The 16,006-nt window shown below is 39.4% G+C and overlaps 1 protein-coding gene across 6 annotated transcripts in view; it reads right to left on the reverse strand.

Annotated features, from left to right (window-relative positions):
• Positions 1–1,153: 1,153 nt before the first annotated feature.
• Positions 1,154–16,006, reverse strand: part of HIVEP1 (HIVEP zinc finger 1) — a 143,874-nt gene continuing 129,021 nt past the window's right edge. For all 6 annotated transcript variants that reach the window (XM_071220969.1, XM_024565617.4, XM_053920275.2 and 3 more), the window contains 2 exons: positions 4,650–5,164; positions 1,154–3,023 (listed from right to left, as the gene is read on the reverse strand). In XM_071220969.1, the coding sequence (XP_071077070.1) occupies positions 1,848–3,023; positions 4,650–5,164 (1,691 nt within the window). In that variant the 3' untranslated portion in view covers positions 1,154–1,847. The remainder of the gene's footprint in view (positions 3,024–4,649; positions 5,165–16,006) is intronic.

A 16,006-nucleotide genomic window follows, 5' to 3' on the forward strand; every position in this document is an offset into this window, starting at 1 on the left:
TAGTTGTTCGGCGTGAATGAATCAAAATTATACCTATTTTTTTGTCAGATTGGCAAAAAATGTATTTTTTATGTACTGCAGAATTTTAGTAGTTTGGTGTACCATGAAATGAAAAAAGTTGAAAATAGCTGCTCTAGGTAAATCCATGCTGTCACAAATAGTAAGATTTCATTTTTTATGATCAAATAATATTCCATTCTATATGTATTACAACATTCTTATCCACCCGTATGTGGACGGACACCTGGACTATTTCCTATCTTGGCCTCTGTAAATGACACTGCGATGCACATGTTCTTATGAATTAGTGGTTGGGGTTTCTTTGAATATATTCCCAGAAGTGGCATCACTGGGTCCCCATGCTGTCTGGTTTCACCAGCTTCCTATCCCTGAAATTTTCATGAAGCACATTTAAAAAAATGTGAATATGTTGATTTAATAATGTGCTAAATATTTAAATTCCAATATTTAAAGTGTTTTCTCACAAATCTAGTTATCTGTAATGCTTACGTAATAATGCAAATCACTACAGTGGTTATTGTGGGTTCCCCGCCCCATTTTTCTGAATGAGTTAAGGGTAGTTAGGCCTCTCGAGACAGGAAGGATCTTTACTAAAGTGAGTCATGTAAGTAACTTAGAAGTTTTGTAACTGATTGTACATTTACCAGAAATCATCATACCAACATTTAGGAACTTTGCCCACTTGAGACTATATGCTATAAATACTTTAACTGTTCTTAAAATACTGATTTTTTTTCTTATTGTTCAAGTACAGTTGTCTCCATTTTCCCCTCACCATTCCCCCCACCCCAGCCATCCCCACCTCCCACCCTCAATCCTACCCCCTTTGGCTTCGTCCATGTGTCCTTTATACATGCTCCTCCACAACTTTTCCCCCTTTCCTCTCCCACCTCCCCCTGTTTACTGTTAGTTTGTTCTTTATTTCAAAGGCTCTGGTTATATTTTGCTTGCTTATTTGTTTTGTTGATTAGGTTCCACTTATAGGTGAGATCATATGGTATTTGTCTTTCACCGCCTGGCTTATTTTTCTATTAAGTTACTTGTTACTGAATTGCTCATCACAAATAAGAAAATTAGGCCTCCCAGCTGTCTGGATTTTGGTGAGTTTCACATGGTGGTAACACCACTAATGCCCCCCACCCCCACTTTCTCAAAAACATGGGTAGTGGTTGAGTATGGAAAGAATGTAACCTAGGGCTATTTTCTGAATGCGGATGACTGATCACTAGATAGTAATAAAGAAGGCACAACCAAAGCAATGTAAAGTCAGTAAACAATATTTTACTGAAACATTTCATAACAGAAAATCTGTCTGAAGTGTAAAGTTACTGTCTTACACAGAAGGACAGACCCATTTTCAAAGACTAATATGAATACAATAAATATGGAGTTTACATACTAATTTATACACAGATACTCTGCCCCACAGCCATAAAAATTTATACTTAACAGTGCAACATATAATTTAATCAGTTGATTTGACAAGTTTTTCTTACCAAACACAAATAACTACCTGGTTTTCATATATATATATATAATATATATTTTATATATATATAGATATTCAACAATCTGTACAGTTTCTAAACATAAAACTCCTAAAAGGCACAATTGTCTATACAACATGTACAAAAATGGCTGGAGCTGACACAAAACAATTATTGGTCAAAAATTCATGATTGCACAAAGATTAGTCATGAGTTTATGTCAGAAAAATGTGCTTTAAGGGAAGCAAAGTTTTTAAAGAAACCTTTAAGTGTTATATAAAAAACAAAACAAAAAAACCAAAAACAAAACCCCTACGTTGTTCTGAAAGGAAAAAACCACTAGGTTGCTATCACAAGCCTGTCCTCGTCATCGTCACTACTCACGTCACTGAACTGCGCAGTGGCCTGCCTGTGGCGCAAGGCCTTGGGCCTGGGCACCTGCCTGTCTGGAGGGAGAGTCTGCTGGCCTGACAGCTCTGGGAAATCTTTCGGATGAGCCTTCAGTAGAGACTCCGACCTGGATGCTGCTTTGCCCTGAACTGAAGGGAGTTCATGCTTGGGCTTCACATGATTGACTGAGGCAGCCTTTCCTGTGTCCATTTTACCACAGCCATCAAGTCTCGCATGGCCTCTTATAGGGACAGGTGGATCCAGCATGTTTTTTGCATTTTCCTGCTGTGCTTGAGGTGACTCCTGAGGAGACGCGGTCCTGCTGCCCTGAAGCCCACTGGTTACAGAAGTTGGCTTGGGGTGTGCCTCACGTGCTCTGCTTTGGGAAGCTGGTCCTTCAGGAGCTCCCTGTGCATCCACGGTTACTTGACTAACTGAGGGAATTAAAGTAGGCAATGCGATGTTCAAGATCTGGAGGCTGGGGACGTGTGCCTGAGGGTTGGTACTGCCCTGTGATGAAGGGTTTGCAGTCAACACCTGCAGTCCCACAGCATTGAGAGCCAGCCCTGGTGGGTGCACCTGCGGGGCAATGTTTGTGTTGGCGAGGCCTAAGATGTTGACGGCTTCCATGCTCAGGGACGGAAGTGACTGCAAGCCAGGTGCACTGAGGTTCTGAAGGCCTGGCACATGGATTTGGCCAATGGGAATACATGGCACGACGCTGCTTAATTCAGCCACTCCCGTGGGATTTGTAGTGCCAGAAACTTCTGTGATCGTATCTGCAGGAGTACTCACAGTTCTGTGAATTACATTGACGGCAGGAATTGTAAGTTGCATTGGCCCAGCTTGAATGGGTACAAATGTAGAGTATGTGAGGCCAGCAGGTACCACGTGGATTCCCCCAACTGGAACCATATTGTAAGGTGTCCTTGATTGCTGTTGGGAATGCAAAGGAAGGTGGCTAAACAGATGAGTCTGGGGAGAAGGCAGGCCTGGAGTCGGTGGGAGAGTGATTTGCTGCTTCTGCTCCTGGGTGTCAGGCTGCAGCGAGGCCACTGAAGGAACTGCTGCTACTGTCCGAGGGCTGTGCTCGGCTGCAGCGGGAGATCTCCCAAAGGATGTGTTCTAAAAGACAAGAGAGAAGAATCCTTTCAGGGCAGAGCTTTCTTAGTCCTGAGCTAAAATGCTATTCTTAGCAGTACACTTCCTAGCAGTGACGTGAAAGGACGCATATTTGATTTTATAAAAGTATGACTTTGCTAAAATTTCTATTGTGATTAAAAAAATAAATTTCCAATAGCAAAACTCTATTGCACTGTAAATCCTTTTATTTTCTAGTGCAAATAACAGCAGTACATTTTTGTATAGTACTTTTGCATTTTTTAAATTTCCTGGATATTCTCTCATTCATACTGAAATTAATCCTGGGATGTGGCCATAATTACATTCAGCTTTTGTTGCTGTTTTCATTGCTGGCACCACCAGCTCCACCCTATTTTAAAGATGGGGCATCACGGAGAAATTGAGATACTAGTTGAAATAAGCATCAACTCAGGAAAAAATTAACTGGGAAATCATTCATTTATGAAATAAAGAGTTGGCATTAATAAAAAGGTCTGTAATTGTTCATTTGTTCAGTCTTTCATCCATTTATAAGTTTATGAAATGTCTACTGAAAACCAGATTTCTAGGCACTGGCAGGTGTGTGAGAGATTTTGGGACAGAGAAGCTCGAGAGTGCAGGTAACCGAGAGTGCAAGTAAATTTCATTACTTATATGAAAGTAATGAAATTTATAAGTAGTAATAAATCTTCCTTATCTTCTCATCCACCCAAGATTATCATTAAAATATTAGCTTTTTCTTGATACTCGTATAATAGAGCTACACTAATTTATATCAAAATTCAATCTAAATATTAATATAGTTTAATTTAAATGTTAATGTGATTTAGTTACATTATTTAGGATAGTCTACAGAAATCCAAGGTTTCATAGTCTTTTTATTTTTCTCCAGTGCTGCCTAGTAAACCGAAATCTGCCACACGAAGAAATAAACCCGAGGGCAATTGTCAATGCGTACCAAGGACAGAGAACTGTCAGTGACAGAAAAATGCACTCCTCACAGAATTAGACACTCCCCCTCAGCCACCAGGCATAAACGCCCTGAGGGTGACTTTCCAAGGCCTGTTGTGTCTGGCCCTGAGGCCTGAGGTAGTTCTTGGGCTGGAAGTTTTCCCAAGCTGCCACCACAATTTGATCATTCAAGCAAAGTGAACTTATTGATGTGTTTTTTGGGGGTCCTATTAACTTTGCCATAGAAACTGGTAGCTGTTTTGCCAACAGAGAGAAAGTGCAAACTGTTCGGATAATCTAGTGCAAATCCACTGTATCAATCAATGCCGGCGGAAAACAAGTTCGAGTAGCCATGGGATAAACATGTCCAAGATTCACGTTCTCAATAGGGACACACACATTTTTTATTTCAAGATGTAAAAAAAAGGAAATAATAATAAATGAGTATATGTTAATAGATCCATTTGGTTCTTTCAAAGATTTATAATACAATATGTGAACTCTGGTTAAAATACCTAATAAGAATCTGAAGAAAATAAGTATCTTTTGCCCTTAAATAAAACAAAGAAAACACTTTAAAAAAACTGATTTAGCCATAAATTAATAAATTAAGTGCATTATTTTCTCAAGCCATTAGGCTCCCCATACACAAACAAAGGAAAACAACAAACCGTTTACCTGTGTTAAAGCAACAGCCTTTCCTGCCACAGGCGTTCTCAGAGTTTCTTCTGAATCAGGGTAGTCTACAGACATTTGATGACATGGAGGAGACCTGTGAACAGTTTCAGGTGACCTAGAAGAATCTACAGGAACAGCTATTTCATCCTCATCTTTCACAGCATGCGGCGTAGTCCTCACTGGGGACTCTGCCTTCCTACTGTGGTCTGACTGCACTGTACTAAGTACAGTCATCTTGGTGGGCAGTGCTCTAGGCAGAATGTCCATTGGGTCCACGTGTACCCCAGAAAAGCAATCGGTAATCCTGATGTCCTCGTCAGCACTCATGGAGTCCTGAAGGCTACTTCTAGAAGGAAGATGCTGTGGGCTGGCTGCAACAGAGGGAGCTGCCGACAGAACTGATTCAGCCTGGCTGTCTTCATCATCATCTTCGTTTTCATTATCATCCTCATCTGGGCCATCGGATTCTTCAAGATCGTACCCAGACCGCTCAAAACTGAATCTTTGTCTATCATCTAATAAAAACAACCAAGAGGGTACGTTATAGAATGTTTTACAACTGGAAAAAGGCAATCTTTTATTTTTTTAAAAGCTTGGCAATATTGTGAGAAGTGTAAAAGACAAGAACTCTACCCACAGAAAGCCTGCAATTTAGTTGAGGAGAATGATGTGGGAAGAATGAGTCCCTCAGCCCGGCAGGAATCAGAGAAGTGAGGCACTAACAGAGAGTGGCATGACCAGGAGGGGCTTTGTTGGGGATGTAGAACGTGGAATGAGCCACCAAAGAGTAGAGAGGCAGAGGGTTGACATAAAAAAATCAGAAATAAAGGCCTTAAATATTATACTTGTGAAATCCCCCAAAGAAGACTGAACTGTATTAAAAAGTTTAACAGATTTCAATGAAATTATTTTCCTGAGCTCCTTTTTTATATCCACTTCTTGGTATTTATCTTTTAGTGACAAATTTTAAAACACCTGACAGCATTTCATATTTATAAACCAAATGATTTTCTTTAATACTTAAATAATATTTTAAGACATGTTTGCATTTGTCCTCCGAGTAGAGAATAATATTCTCTTATATTTAAGCCTCCTTCTACTTTTTTTCTTTTCACTTGGGTGCTAAATTTTCCCATAATTTTTTTTTTTTCTGTGATGACTCAACCCACTCCTCAACAAGGAGGGGAACATTAACTAAAAGTCATTCCTATCAGCCTCATAATCTCATGTGAGACTGTGCCTAACAAGGAATATTCAAGATGGTCCAGGGAAGTCTCCAAATTCTCATAAGCTCATAAACCTTACCTATTCAACATCTTGCAAAATTAGAGGCTCTTTCCCTTAGAAAATAAAACTTTAAAAAGTTAGGAAAGAATACAAAACATCTACCACATTTCGTTCTCACTGAGCTGTAGTGAAGCAGGTATCAGACAATGTCAGCTTGGCTGTGACACAGTCTGCATCCACACATATGTTTTTGAAGAGAAAAAAATGTAAACAGAGAAACAGGCAATCAGTACATTTCCTGGCCTTCCCAAGTGGTCTGCGTATTTAACTTATCACTTCTTCTATATGACAAAGATAAACTCTTACAGAAAAGTTTCAGATGAAATAACTACCAACATTACAGGTAGTTATTTCTAGGGTCGGACATACTAGAACTTTTATGTTGTTTATCTCAATATGTGTTGCTTTTATAACTAAAATATTCCAAGGTAAAATACACGCATTTAGGTTCTTTTAATATGTGACTTCATAAGCTTTTTGTTTTAAGGGTTCTACTGTTTTGTTGTAAAACAATAAATAAATAATATTGATTAACTGAGTCCTATCAGGTGCGTACAATAGAAATGGGACAGGTGACTTCTGGGTAAAAGTCCTGATTCCTCGTCCTGTACTCTGATGTTTGAAATTCTCAAATTAGAAGGCCATTCCCAATTTGTTTTGAATTTGCTACATTAGTGCCAAATCAGATATATTTTTAGAGTCACTTTTTCTTTTAAAGGGGAAAGTAGGAAATAAAAGCAGAAAGTGGGTGACTGGTAGAACAGGGAATTAAGAAAGGGCTGATTTCATTAAGGGACAACCTGCTACAAGGTCTAATTAGGGAGGGCCTAACTTTAAATTTATGACTTTTCCAAACCCATTGCAAAGGTCAAGGCCCAGATAATGCAACAGCCCAAACTCTAAGCAGAGACAGTGTGTGTGTGTAGGAAAAGTGAAGACACCGCTTACGTCATCGGGGTAGATGCCACAGGACACTGGGCAACGGGCATCTGTTAAAAAGCTGAAGGATTGGTCAGAATGAAGTGTGGGCTGGCGAGACTGTGTATATCGTCTAGGGTTAAACTCTCCTGCAGGCTCTATGTTATAAATCCCACTCAAGCGCTCACACATGAGAGCACTCAGTGTCCACTGTGGTGAGATCTGGGAGAAGAGGAGCAGCAGCCACGTAGGAGGGGCAAGGAATTCCACCTGGGTCCATCTCCTCTCTCTGCACTACAGAAGAAAAACCTTATCCTGTACTGGGAAAAGCAATACACATGGTTGTCCTTATCAGGACATAGGTGGAAACTCACTAGAGGGAGGAAAGGAAACGAATATTAGAAAAAATACACCTCTACTTCTTGAGGAGGAACAGATTACCAGGTGAGTCCATCACAACAGCTGGAAGAGGGGAGAATGAATTGCCAGAGCCCACAAACTTAAGCACGTGCTACATTTAGAAGACTGAGGCTGGATAACAACAGCGATGACATACAATCTCTTCACTCCCTACTACCGAGCTAAAGAGCTTTAAGTGACTGGTAACAAAATACTGCCAGGAGAGAGGCAGCAGAACAAGAATGTGTAGAGCGACCCTCTGTGAGGTGCTATACAAAGGGAAGGCCTAGAACTGGAACTGAAAAGGCGTTGGTCTTGTAATTCATCCTCCACTGCAAACACAAGGTATCTCTACAGGAATTGGAAGCCTCTGGTGCACTAAGGGAACCACAGCAACAGGAAATCTCTCAAGCCCAGTCCAACTCTAACTAGAAAAACTGCCACACTAAAGGCCTAGCAGAAGGAGAAGCATGGCCATTGCTAGGCATAAACACTGTTTCCATTAGTCTACACTACCTTGTATATGATGTCAAGCTTTCAACAAAGATTACAAGGGACACATGGTGAGAAAAAAACATTCCCAGAAGAGAAAAAGCAGTCAGAACCAGTCAATATGACACAAGTGTTACAACTGTTAGAGAATTTAAAATAATTATGATTAGTATGTTAAAAGTGTCAAAGGGAAAGAAAGGTGGACAACATACAATATCAAAAGGGAATTTAAGATGAGAAATGTAAACTACAAAAAAGAATGAAATAAAATTTTACAAATGAAAAACACAGTAACAAGAAAACTGTCAAACTCAGAATTCTATCCCCACTGAAAATAATTTTCCAAGATGGAAGAAAATACAGATTCTTTTAGAAAAACAAAACAGAGGATTGATTCACTGCCTGCAGACCTACATGACAATAAATGTTAAAGAAAGCTCCTTAGGCAGAAAAAATATGGTAGCAAATGGAAACTTGGATGTACAGAAGAAAAACAAAGAGCATCAGAAATAGAATAAATCAAGGTAAAATTATTTTAAAAAAATGTAAAATGCCTGCTCTAAAAGCTAAGTGAATTTTCATGGTGAAACTGTAACAGTGCACTGTGTGTTTATGGCACATGTTGCAAACGTAAAAGACAGTACAACCCCACACACAGGGTACAGAGGAATTGTGAATGTGCCCTTACACAGTCTTTACACTACATGTGAAACAATGTAACATTACGTCAAAGAAGACAACTAAAACTTTTAAAGGGTATAAGCAACAAGTCAATGTAGATGATAAAATAGAATAAAATAAAAAGCTCAATTAAGGCATAAAAAGAAAACAAACAAAAAAAACAAATAAAAAGTAGCGGATGAGATAAAATGGTAAGTTCTAATCCAACTGCATGAACATCAAAAGGAATGGTCTAGCACAGCAATTTTCAACTGGTGTGCTGAAAGAATTTTTAAAACGCGCAACACCTGACTCTTTAGTCAGGGGCACTGACCCCTCCTTTTCCCTTGGATTGTCAAATAAAAAAAGTGACAACAGCCAAACATTCATTCTGATGTGAATGTATCAAAATTATATCAATTTTTTTTTGCCAGATTGGCAAGAAATATAATACATTTTTTTGTTGTGCTACAGATTTTTAATGTTCAATGAGATTAAAAAGGTTGAAAGCTGCTGGTCTAACACATCAGTTAAAAGAGAGAGACTGCCAGACTGGATAAAAAAGCAAGTCTGAGATAGGTAATGTGTAGAAGAAATCCATTTTAAATAAAAAGATATAAATAGAATGAAAATAAAGTTTGGAGAAAGATATCCCCTAAATCATTAACTAAAATATAGCTAGGGAAAAACAAAACCTATACTAACACCAGACAAAGTAAACTTCAGAACAAGGAATATTATCACAGATAAATAGGGAAATTATATAATTAATGATAAAGGGGTTAACTCTTTGAACATATAACAGTCACAAGTGTGCAGCCACTAACCACAGCTCAAAATAAGGCTAAAATGGAAAAAAAGTAATAAATACACAGTCATAGGTGAAAACTTCAATAATCCACTCTCAGTAATTGATGAAGTAAGTATTTAGGAAATCAGTAAGAACACAGAAAACCTGGAAAACATGACCAGCACTGACTGACATTTAAGGAAGGCCTCCCCCGCCAACAGCACAATACACTCTCCTCATTCATGAATGTGGAACATTCGCCAATACCGTATCAGATTCCGAGCTGCAAAACAAACCTCGACATAGTTAAATGGATAGAAATCACATAGAGAATGCTTTTGTATGAAAACAGAATTAAGCTAGCTAGAAACTAATAATTAGAAGACATCTGGGGGGAGAACCAAGATGGCGGCGTAGGTAGACACACTGCGCCTCCTCGCACAACCAGAACTGACAGAGAATCGAACGGCAAGGGGGTCCGACACCAAGGAAATAGAAAATAAACATTCATCCAGACTGGTAGGAGGGGCGGAGACGGGCACCAGGGTGGAGAGGACTCCTGTGGCCGTGGTGGGACTGAGACTGGCGGAGTGTGGGATGAACAGGGCAGGCAGTCCGACCACTAGCACAGATAAACCGAGAGGGCTGGACTCAGAGTGGCGGAGAGCGGGGCAGGCAGAGCGGTGGGTAGCGCCTGGTGGCCCCACATTCACGCACAGATAAACTGGACAAACGCCGGGGAGCGAAGCAGACCGCACAACCCAGGGCTCCAGTGCAGGGAAATAAAGCCTCAAACCTCTGATTGAAAACGCCCGTGGGGGTTGGGGCAGCAGCAGGAGAGACACCCAGCCTCACAGGAGAGGTCATTGGAGAGACCCACAGGGGCCTAGAGTGTGCACAAGCCCACCCACTCCGGAACCAGCACCAGAGGGGCCCAGTTTGATTGCGGGTATGGGAGTGAAAGATTGAAATATGGAGGAGAGTGAGGCGGGCACCATTGCTCCCTCTCGGCCCCTCCCCCACGTACAGCCTCACAGCTCAGCAACCAGCGTTACCCCGCCCCTTTAAGTAACAGACGAGCCAAGAAAAAAAAAAAATGGCCCAAATGACAGAACACTTCAAAGCTCCAGAAAAAATACAACTAAGTGAGGAAGAGATAACACTGGTTATCAAGACGCTCACAGAATTGGTGGAATCTGTTCAAAAACCAGATGAAAAAATGAAGCTTATGCTAAGAGAAACAAAGGAAAATGTACAGGGAACCAATAGTGATGCGAAGGAAACTGGGACTCAAATCAACGGTGTGGACCAGAAGGAAGAAAGAAACATCCAACTAGAAAAGAATGAAGAAACAAGAATTCGGAAAAATGAGGAGAGGCTTAGGAACCTCCAGGACATCTTGAAACGTTCCAACATGCAAATGATAGGGGTGCCAGAAGGAGAAGAGGAAGAACAAACAATTGAATACTTATTTGAACAAATAATGAAGGAGAACTTCCCTCATCTGGCAAAGGAAATAGACTTCCAGGAAGTCCAGGAAGCTCAGAGAGTCCCAAAGAAGCTGGACCCAAGGAGGAACACACCAAGGCACATCATCATTGCATTCCCCAAGATTAAACGCAAGGACCTACATCCAAGATTACTGTATCCAGCAAAGCTATCATTTAGAATGGAAGGGAAGATAAAGTGCTTCTCAGATAAAGTCAAGTTAAAGAAGTTCATCACCAAGCCCTTATTATATGAAATGTTAAAGGGAGTTACCTAAGAAAAAAAAGATAAAAAATAGGAACAGTAAAAATGACAGCAAACTCACAGTTATTAACGGCCACACCTAAAACAAAAACAAGAGCAAACTAGGCAAACAACTAGGACAGGAACAGAACCATAGAGATGGAGATCACATGGAGGGTTGTCAATAGGGGAGTGGAAGGGGGAGAGGGGGGAATGGTACAGAGAATAAGTAGCATAGATGATAGGTGGAAAATAGACAGGGGGAGGGTAAGAATAGTGAAAGAAATGTAGAAGCCAAAGAACTTATAAGTATGACCCATGGATATGAACTATAGGGGGGGAATGTGGGAGGGAGGGGGTGGGCAGGATGGAGTGGAGTGGGGGGCGGAAATGGGACAACTGTAATAGCATAATCAATAAATGTATTTAAAAAAAAAAAGAAGACATCTGAAAAATCCCCAAAGATTTCAGAATTCAGTACCACATTTCTAAATAATCATGGGTCCAAAGAGAAAATACCAAAGAAAAGTTAGAAATATTTTGAACTGGATGAAATGTAACAGTCAAAATTTGTGGCATGTAGCTAGAGTTATTATAAAAAATGCTTTTATTAGAAATTATGAAAAGCCTCAAAGAAATAATCTGAGTTATCACCTTTAGAAATCAGAAAAAATAAGCCCCAAAGCAAGAGGGAAGGACATAATAAAGATGAAAACAGAAATAATAAAACTGACAAAGAAAAGTAGAGAAAGTCAATGAAACCAAAAGATGGACCCTGGGGGGAATCAATACAATTGATAAACCTCTGGTAATATAGGCCAAGAAAAAATAAATTACCAACAATAGGCAAGAAAGAGAGGACATATCAATAAAGATCCTACAAACATTAAAAGGATAGTAAGGAAATCTATGAAAAACTCTATGCTCTACCAATGAACTGGAATTCAAAATTAAAAATGTAATATTATTTATAATAAAACCAAAAGAATGAAGTATTAAGTATAAATTTTTAAAAGTACAGGATCTGTCTATTGAAAACCACAAAACACTGGTTAAAGAAGCCGAAGATGGGAAATAAACAAAGGGACATACCTTATTCATAGATTGGAAGTCTCAACATTAAGACAGCATCTCTCCCCACCTTGATCTATAATTTCATTTAAAAATCTCACAAGAATTTTGCACATATTCACACCCTGATTCTAAAATTTCTATGGAAAAAGAAAAGAAACTAAAAGACCTGAAACAACTCTGAAGAAGGAGAAAAGCCGAAGGACTCACACTAGAGACAGGATGGTACCGGAGGACAGTCAGAGGGGGCAGCGGCTCGGAAGACAGAGACCAGAGGTGAAGACCCACACAGATGCAGTGAGCTAAAATTCTGACAAAGGCAATTCCATGAAGAAAGAATAATCCTTCCAGCAAATGGTGATAAAACCAGTAGACATCCAAATACCAAAAAACGAACACTGATACATACCTTACCTTACATCTAATACAGTAATTCAAAATAGGTTATAGACCTAAATGTACTATTTGTTTGGACAAAAAGTCCATTTATTATTTTGTATAAAATAAAAGACACATTTCTCATTTTCACCAATAACTTTATGGATTTGGATATTTTGAGTATGTCAGCTATCTCCCATGTGGTATAATGTTGATTGTTCTCAATTAATGTCTTGATTTGATTACTATCAACTTCAACTAGTCTACCCAACCATGGAGCAATATCCAGGGAGAAATCTCCAGCAGGAAACTTCGCAAACCACTTTTGACACATTTGATCAGTCACAGCACCTTCTCCATACACTGCACAAATCTTTTTTTTTTGCATTTCAGTTGTGTGTTTACCTTTCTTGAAGTAATAACACATAATATGCCATAAATGGTGCATATTTTCTTCCATCTTCAGTCTTAAAATGGCTACACAAAAATTCACCAATTTTGTTAAGTTTTTTTTAATGCATGCTGATATGACAGCTGTTATAATACAAAATTGTTTCAAATGTAGTTAAAGACAACTAAGCACTACTACAGCCATCTTACAGAAAAATACACATGAACTTTTTGGCCAACCCAATATATAAAACTATACAACTTGTTAAATGCTGTAGGAATCTGTGTGACCTTGAATTAGACAAAGATTTCTTACATATGACACCAAAAGCACAATCAATTGTGCTTTTGAAAAAAAATTGATAAGCTGGGCTTTATTAATATTAAAAAATTAACTTTGAGGAAAACACTGCAAAAGACAACAATAAGACAAGCAAATGACTGGGAGAAAACATCTATAAGTCACTTTTCTGACAAAGGGATTATATCCACAATATATGAAAAGACTATCAAAACTGAACAGTAAGAAAGCAACCCGCTTTAAAAGATGGCCAAAATTTCTGAACAGATACTTCACCAAAGAAGCCTCATGGAAGGCAAACAGCACATTAATAGATGCTCAGCATCAACAATCAGGAGGGAAATGAAATTAAAACCACAATGAAATACCATTGCATACTTATTAGAATGTATTTTTAAAATGTATTGGTAAGGCTGCCGGTAAGGCTGCACAGCAATCAGACTCATACATTGCTGATGAGAATGTAAAAGATGTAGCCACTTCGGAAAACAGTTTCACAGCTTTCTTACAAAAGTAAATGTGCACTAACCATATAACCCAGAGATTCCACTCCTAGTATCAAGACCAAGAGAAACAGAAACTTACATTGCCAAAAACTGGAAACCACCCAGACGTCTTTAAACTGGTCAGGGGATAGCAAATTAGGGTACATCAATACAGTGGAATGCTACTCAGCAACAGAAAGGAATGAATTACTGATTCACACAACAACATGGATGAATCTTTCATGCACTTTGCTAAGTTAAAGAGGCCAGACCCCCAAAGCTACGTATTGTATGATTCCTTTCATATGACACTCTGGAAAAGGCAAAACGATGGGGAGAAAAAGAGACCAGTGGCTGCTAGGGGCTGTTAGGTGGGGGAGCCATTTCTTAGAGGAGCGGCATGGGAATTTGAGGGGGAAAAGTAACTGTTCTGCATAGAACTGTGTGAACGAACATATAATTCTATGCATCTGTCAAAAACTACAGAACTACACACCACAAAGAGAATTTTATTGTATATAAATAATAAAAACATAATTAATGAGGATGTGGGGGGAATCTAAAATGAAAAGCAAGCCGAGAAAGATGACTCTAACTGAAATACAAATGACCCATACCAGCACACTGAAGGGATGGGAAGAAAGATCCTGACCTAGGTGTCCTTAGCAAAGGATTCTGACTGGACACTGTGAAGGCTGAAGACAAAACTAGCTACACACAAACACTGTACTGTAATTACAGTGCTTTCGCAGGTGGGTTAGGCTTTCTGAAACTAGTTTATAGACACACTAGAGTTGAACAAGTACGTGAACCCACTGAAGATGAGAATCAGGTTTCTCACTGGAGGTGAAAAAGGAGGAAATAGAGAAGGCTGCAATAAACATCGTGTTGCTGAATGGAATTGGAATGGTCAGTATGGACTCATGTTCTCATTTATATAGAGCAGCTTTAAAAAAATGGGGCCACATTGAAACAGAACAGGAACAGCCCTTGAAGAACTCTCAATGGCCAATGAGAACCTGAGCTACACAATCAACAATGACACCAATGGAGTGTAACCCAAAGATAAAATACACATGTTGAGTCCATACCGATAGGAATGAATAAACGGATGGTGCACAAATGGAGAAATGGTACTTCACAGAAAATTCCAATGAACAGTTTTGAACACCACACACAGCAACAGTCCCCACAGGCGAGGTCCATCAGTGTATAAACAGGATGTCTGCCTAGTCTCAAAGTATCTCCCACAAGTATTTAATATTTATAAAAGCAACACATGTAAATTTACAATAGAGTCCTGGCAGACACCACCTTAGTCAAGTGATGAGGGCTAACGTGACCAGTGATACGCACTGACATAATGTAGCCCCTGGTGCATGCTACAACAAGCACATCACCCTATCATACTTCCCTAAAGAAGCACAACCTCAATCCAATCATGAAGATGTATCAAAAAACCCAAACTGAGAAACATTCCACAAAATAACTGACAGTCCTCACTAAAAGTGTCAAGGTCATGAAGGGCAAGAAAGACTAAGGGACACCTTGGAGGAGCCTAAGGAACCACAGCAACTAAGTGCAACGTGGGATCCTGGAATGAGATCCTGGGACAGAAAAAAATATGAGTGGAAAAACGGGTGAAACCTGGTAAGTTCTGTACTTTAGTTAGGAAGCTCAGTTGAGGTTAATTTCTTAGTGTTGACAAATGTTCAATGGTTATGTAAGAATGCTAACATAACGGGAAGCTGGGTAAAGGGTGTAACAGGAATTTTCTATACTAGTTTTGCAACTTTTCTGTAAGACTGAAACAACCTGTTTAAAAATACCATTAAAAACTATTTGTCAATGCTCTGAGGTCTGTACTTCACCAACACCAACGGGCTGTGTCCTTGAGACAAGCTCGCACAGTGTCTGCTTGCCCACTGCTCTTTTACTGATGTAGTCTTCTCCTTCTGATAAGCTGTTGTTTTCTTTCCTACTGTTTGAGAGGAAACTTAATTCTAGATACCAATTCCAACATTTCCATTGGTAAATTTAAAAGCATAGGAAATTTCCCCCAAATATACCCTAACCAATCTACATGCTTAAAATTTTCACCACCTAAAACTGTATACCTTGTATCTATTTTTGCATGTCACTCACCTGTACACTCCAGGCCCACATGACTCTATTCCATCCACCACCAGCCACCTAGACTCTAAGAGGACCTTACATGGATGTCCAGAGTACATACAGACTGGCTTAGCAGTACATACAGACCCGCACTATTTGATCACAACCAAAACATAATTAAGAACTTGACTTACTCTCAGACAATAATTGTTTAAAAATTAAAAACATAGTAAATTGTTTTAAAGTGTCAAGCCCACAGACCAAGTGTCAGTGCCAAGACTCAAAACCAGCTCCCGCTGTCTCCTCAACCTGCACAAACATTCCACGTTCAAATATCATA

The sequence above is a fragment of the Desmodus rotundus genome, chromosome 3, assembly GCF_022682495.2.
Source record: "Desmodus rotundus isolate HL8 chromosome 3, HLdesRot8A.1, whole genome shotgun sequence".
Classification (NCBI taxonomy): domain Eukaryota; kingdom Metazoa; phylum Chordata; class Mammalia; order Chiroptera; family Phyllostomidae; genus Desmodus; species Desmodus rotundus.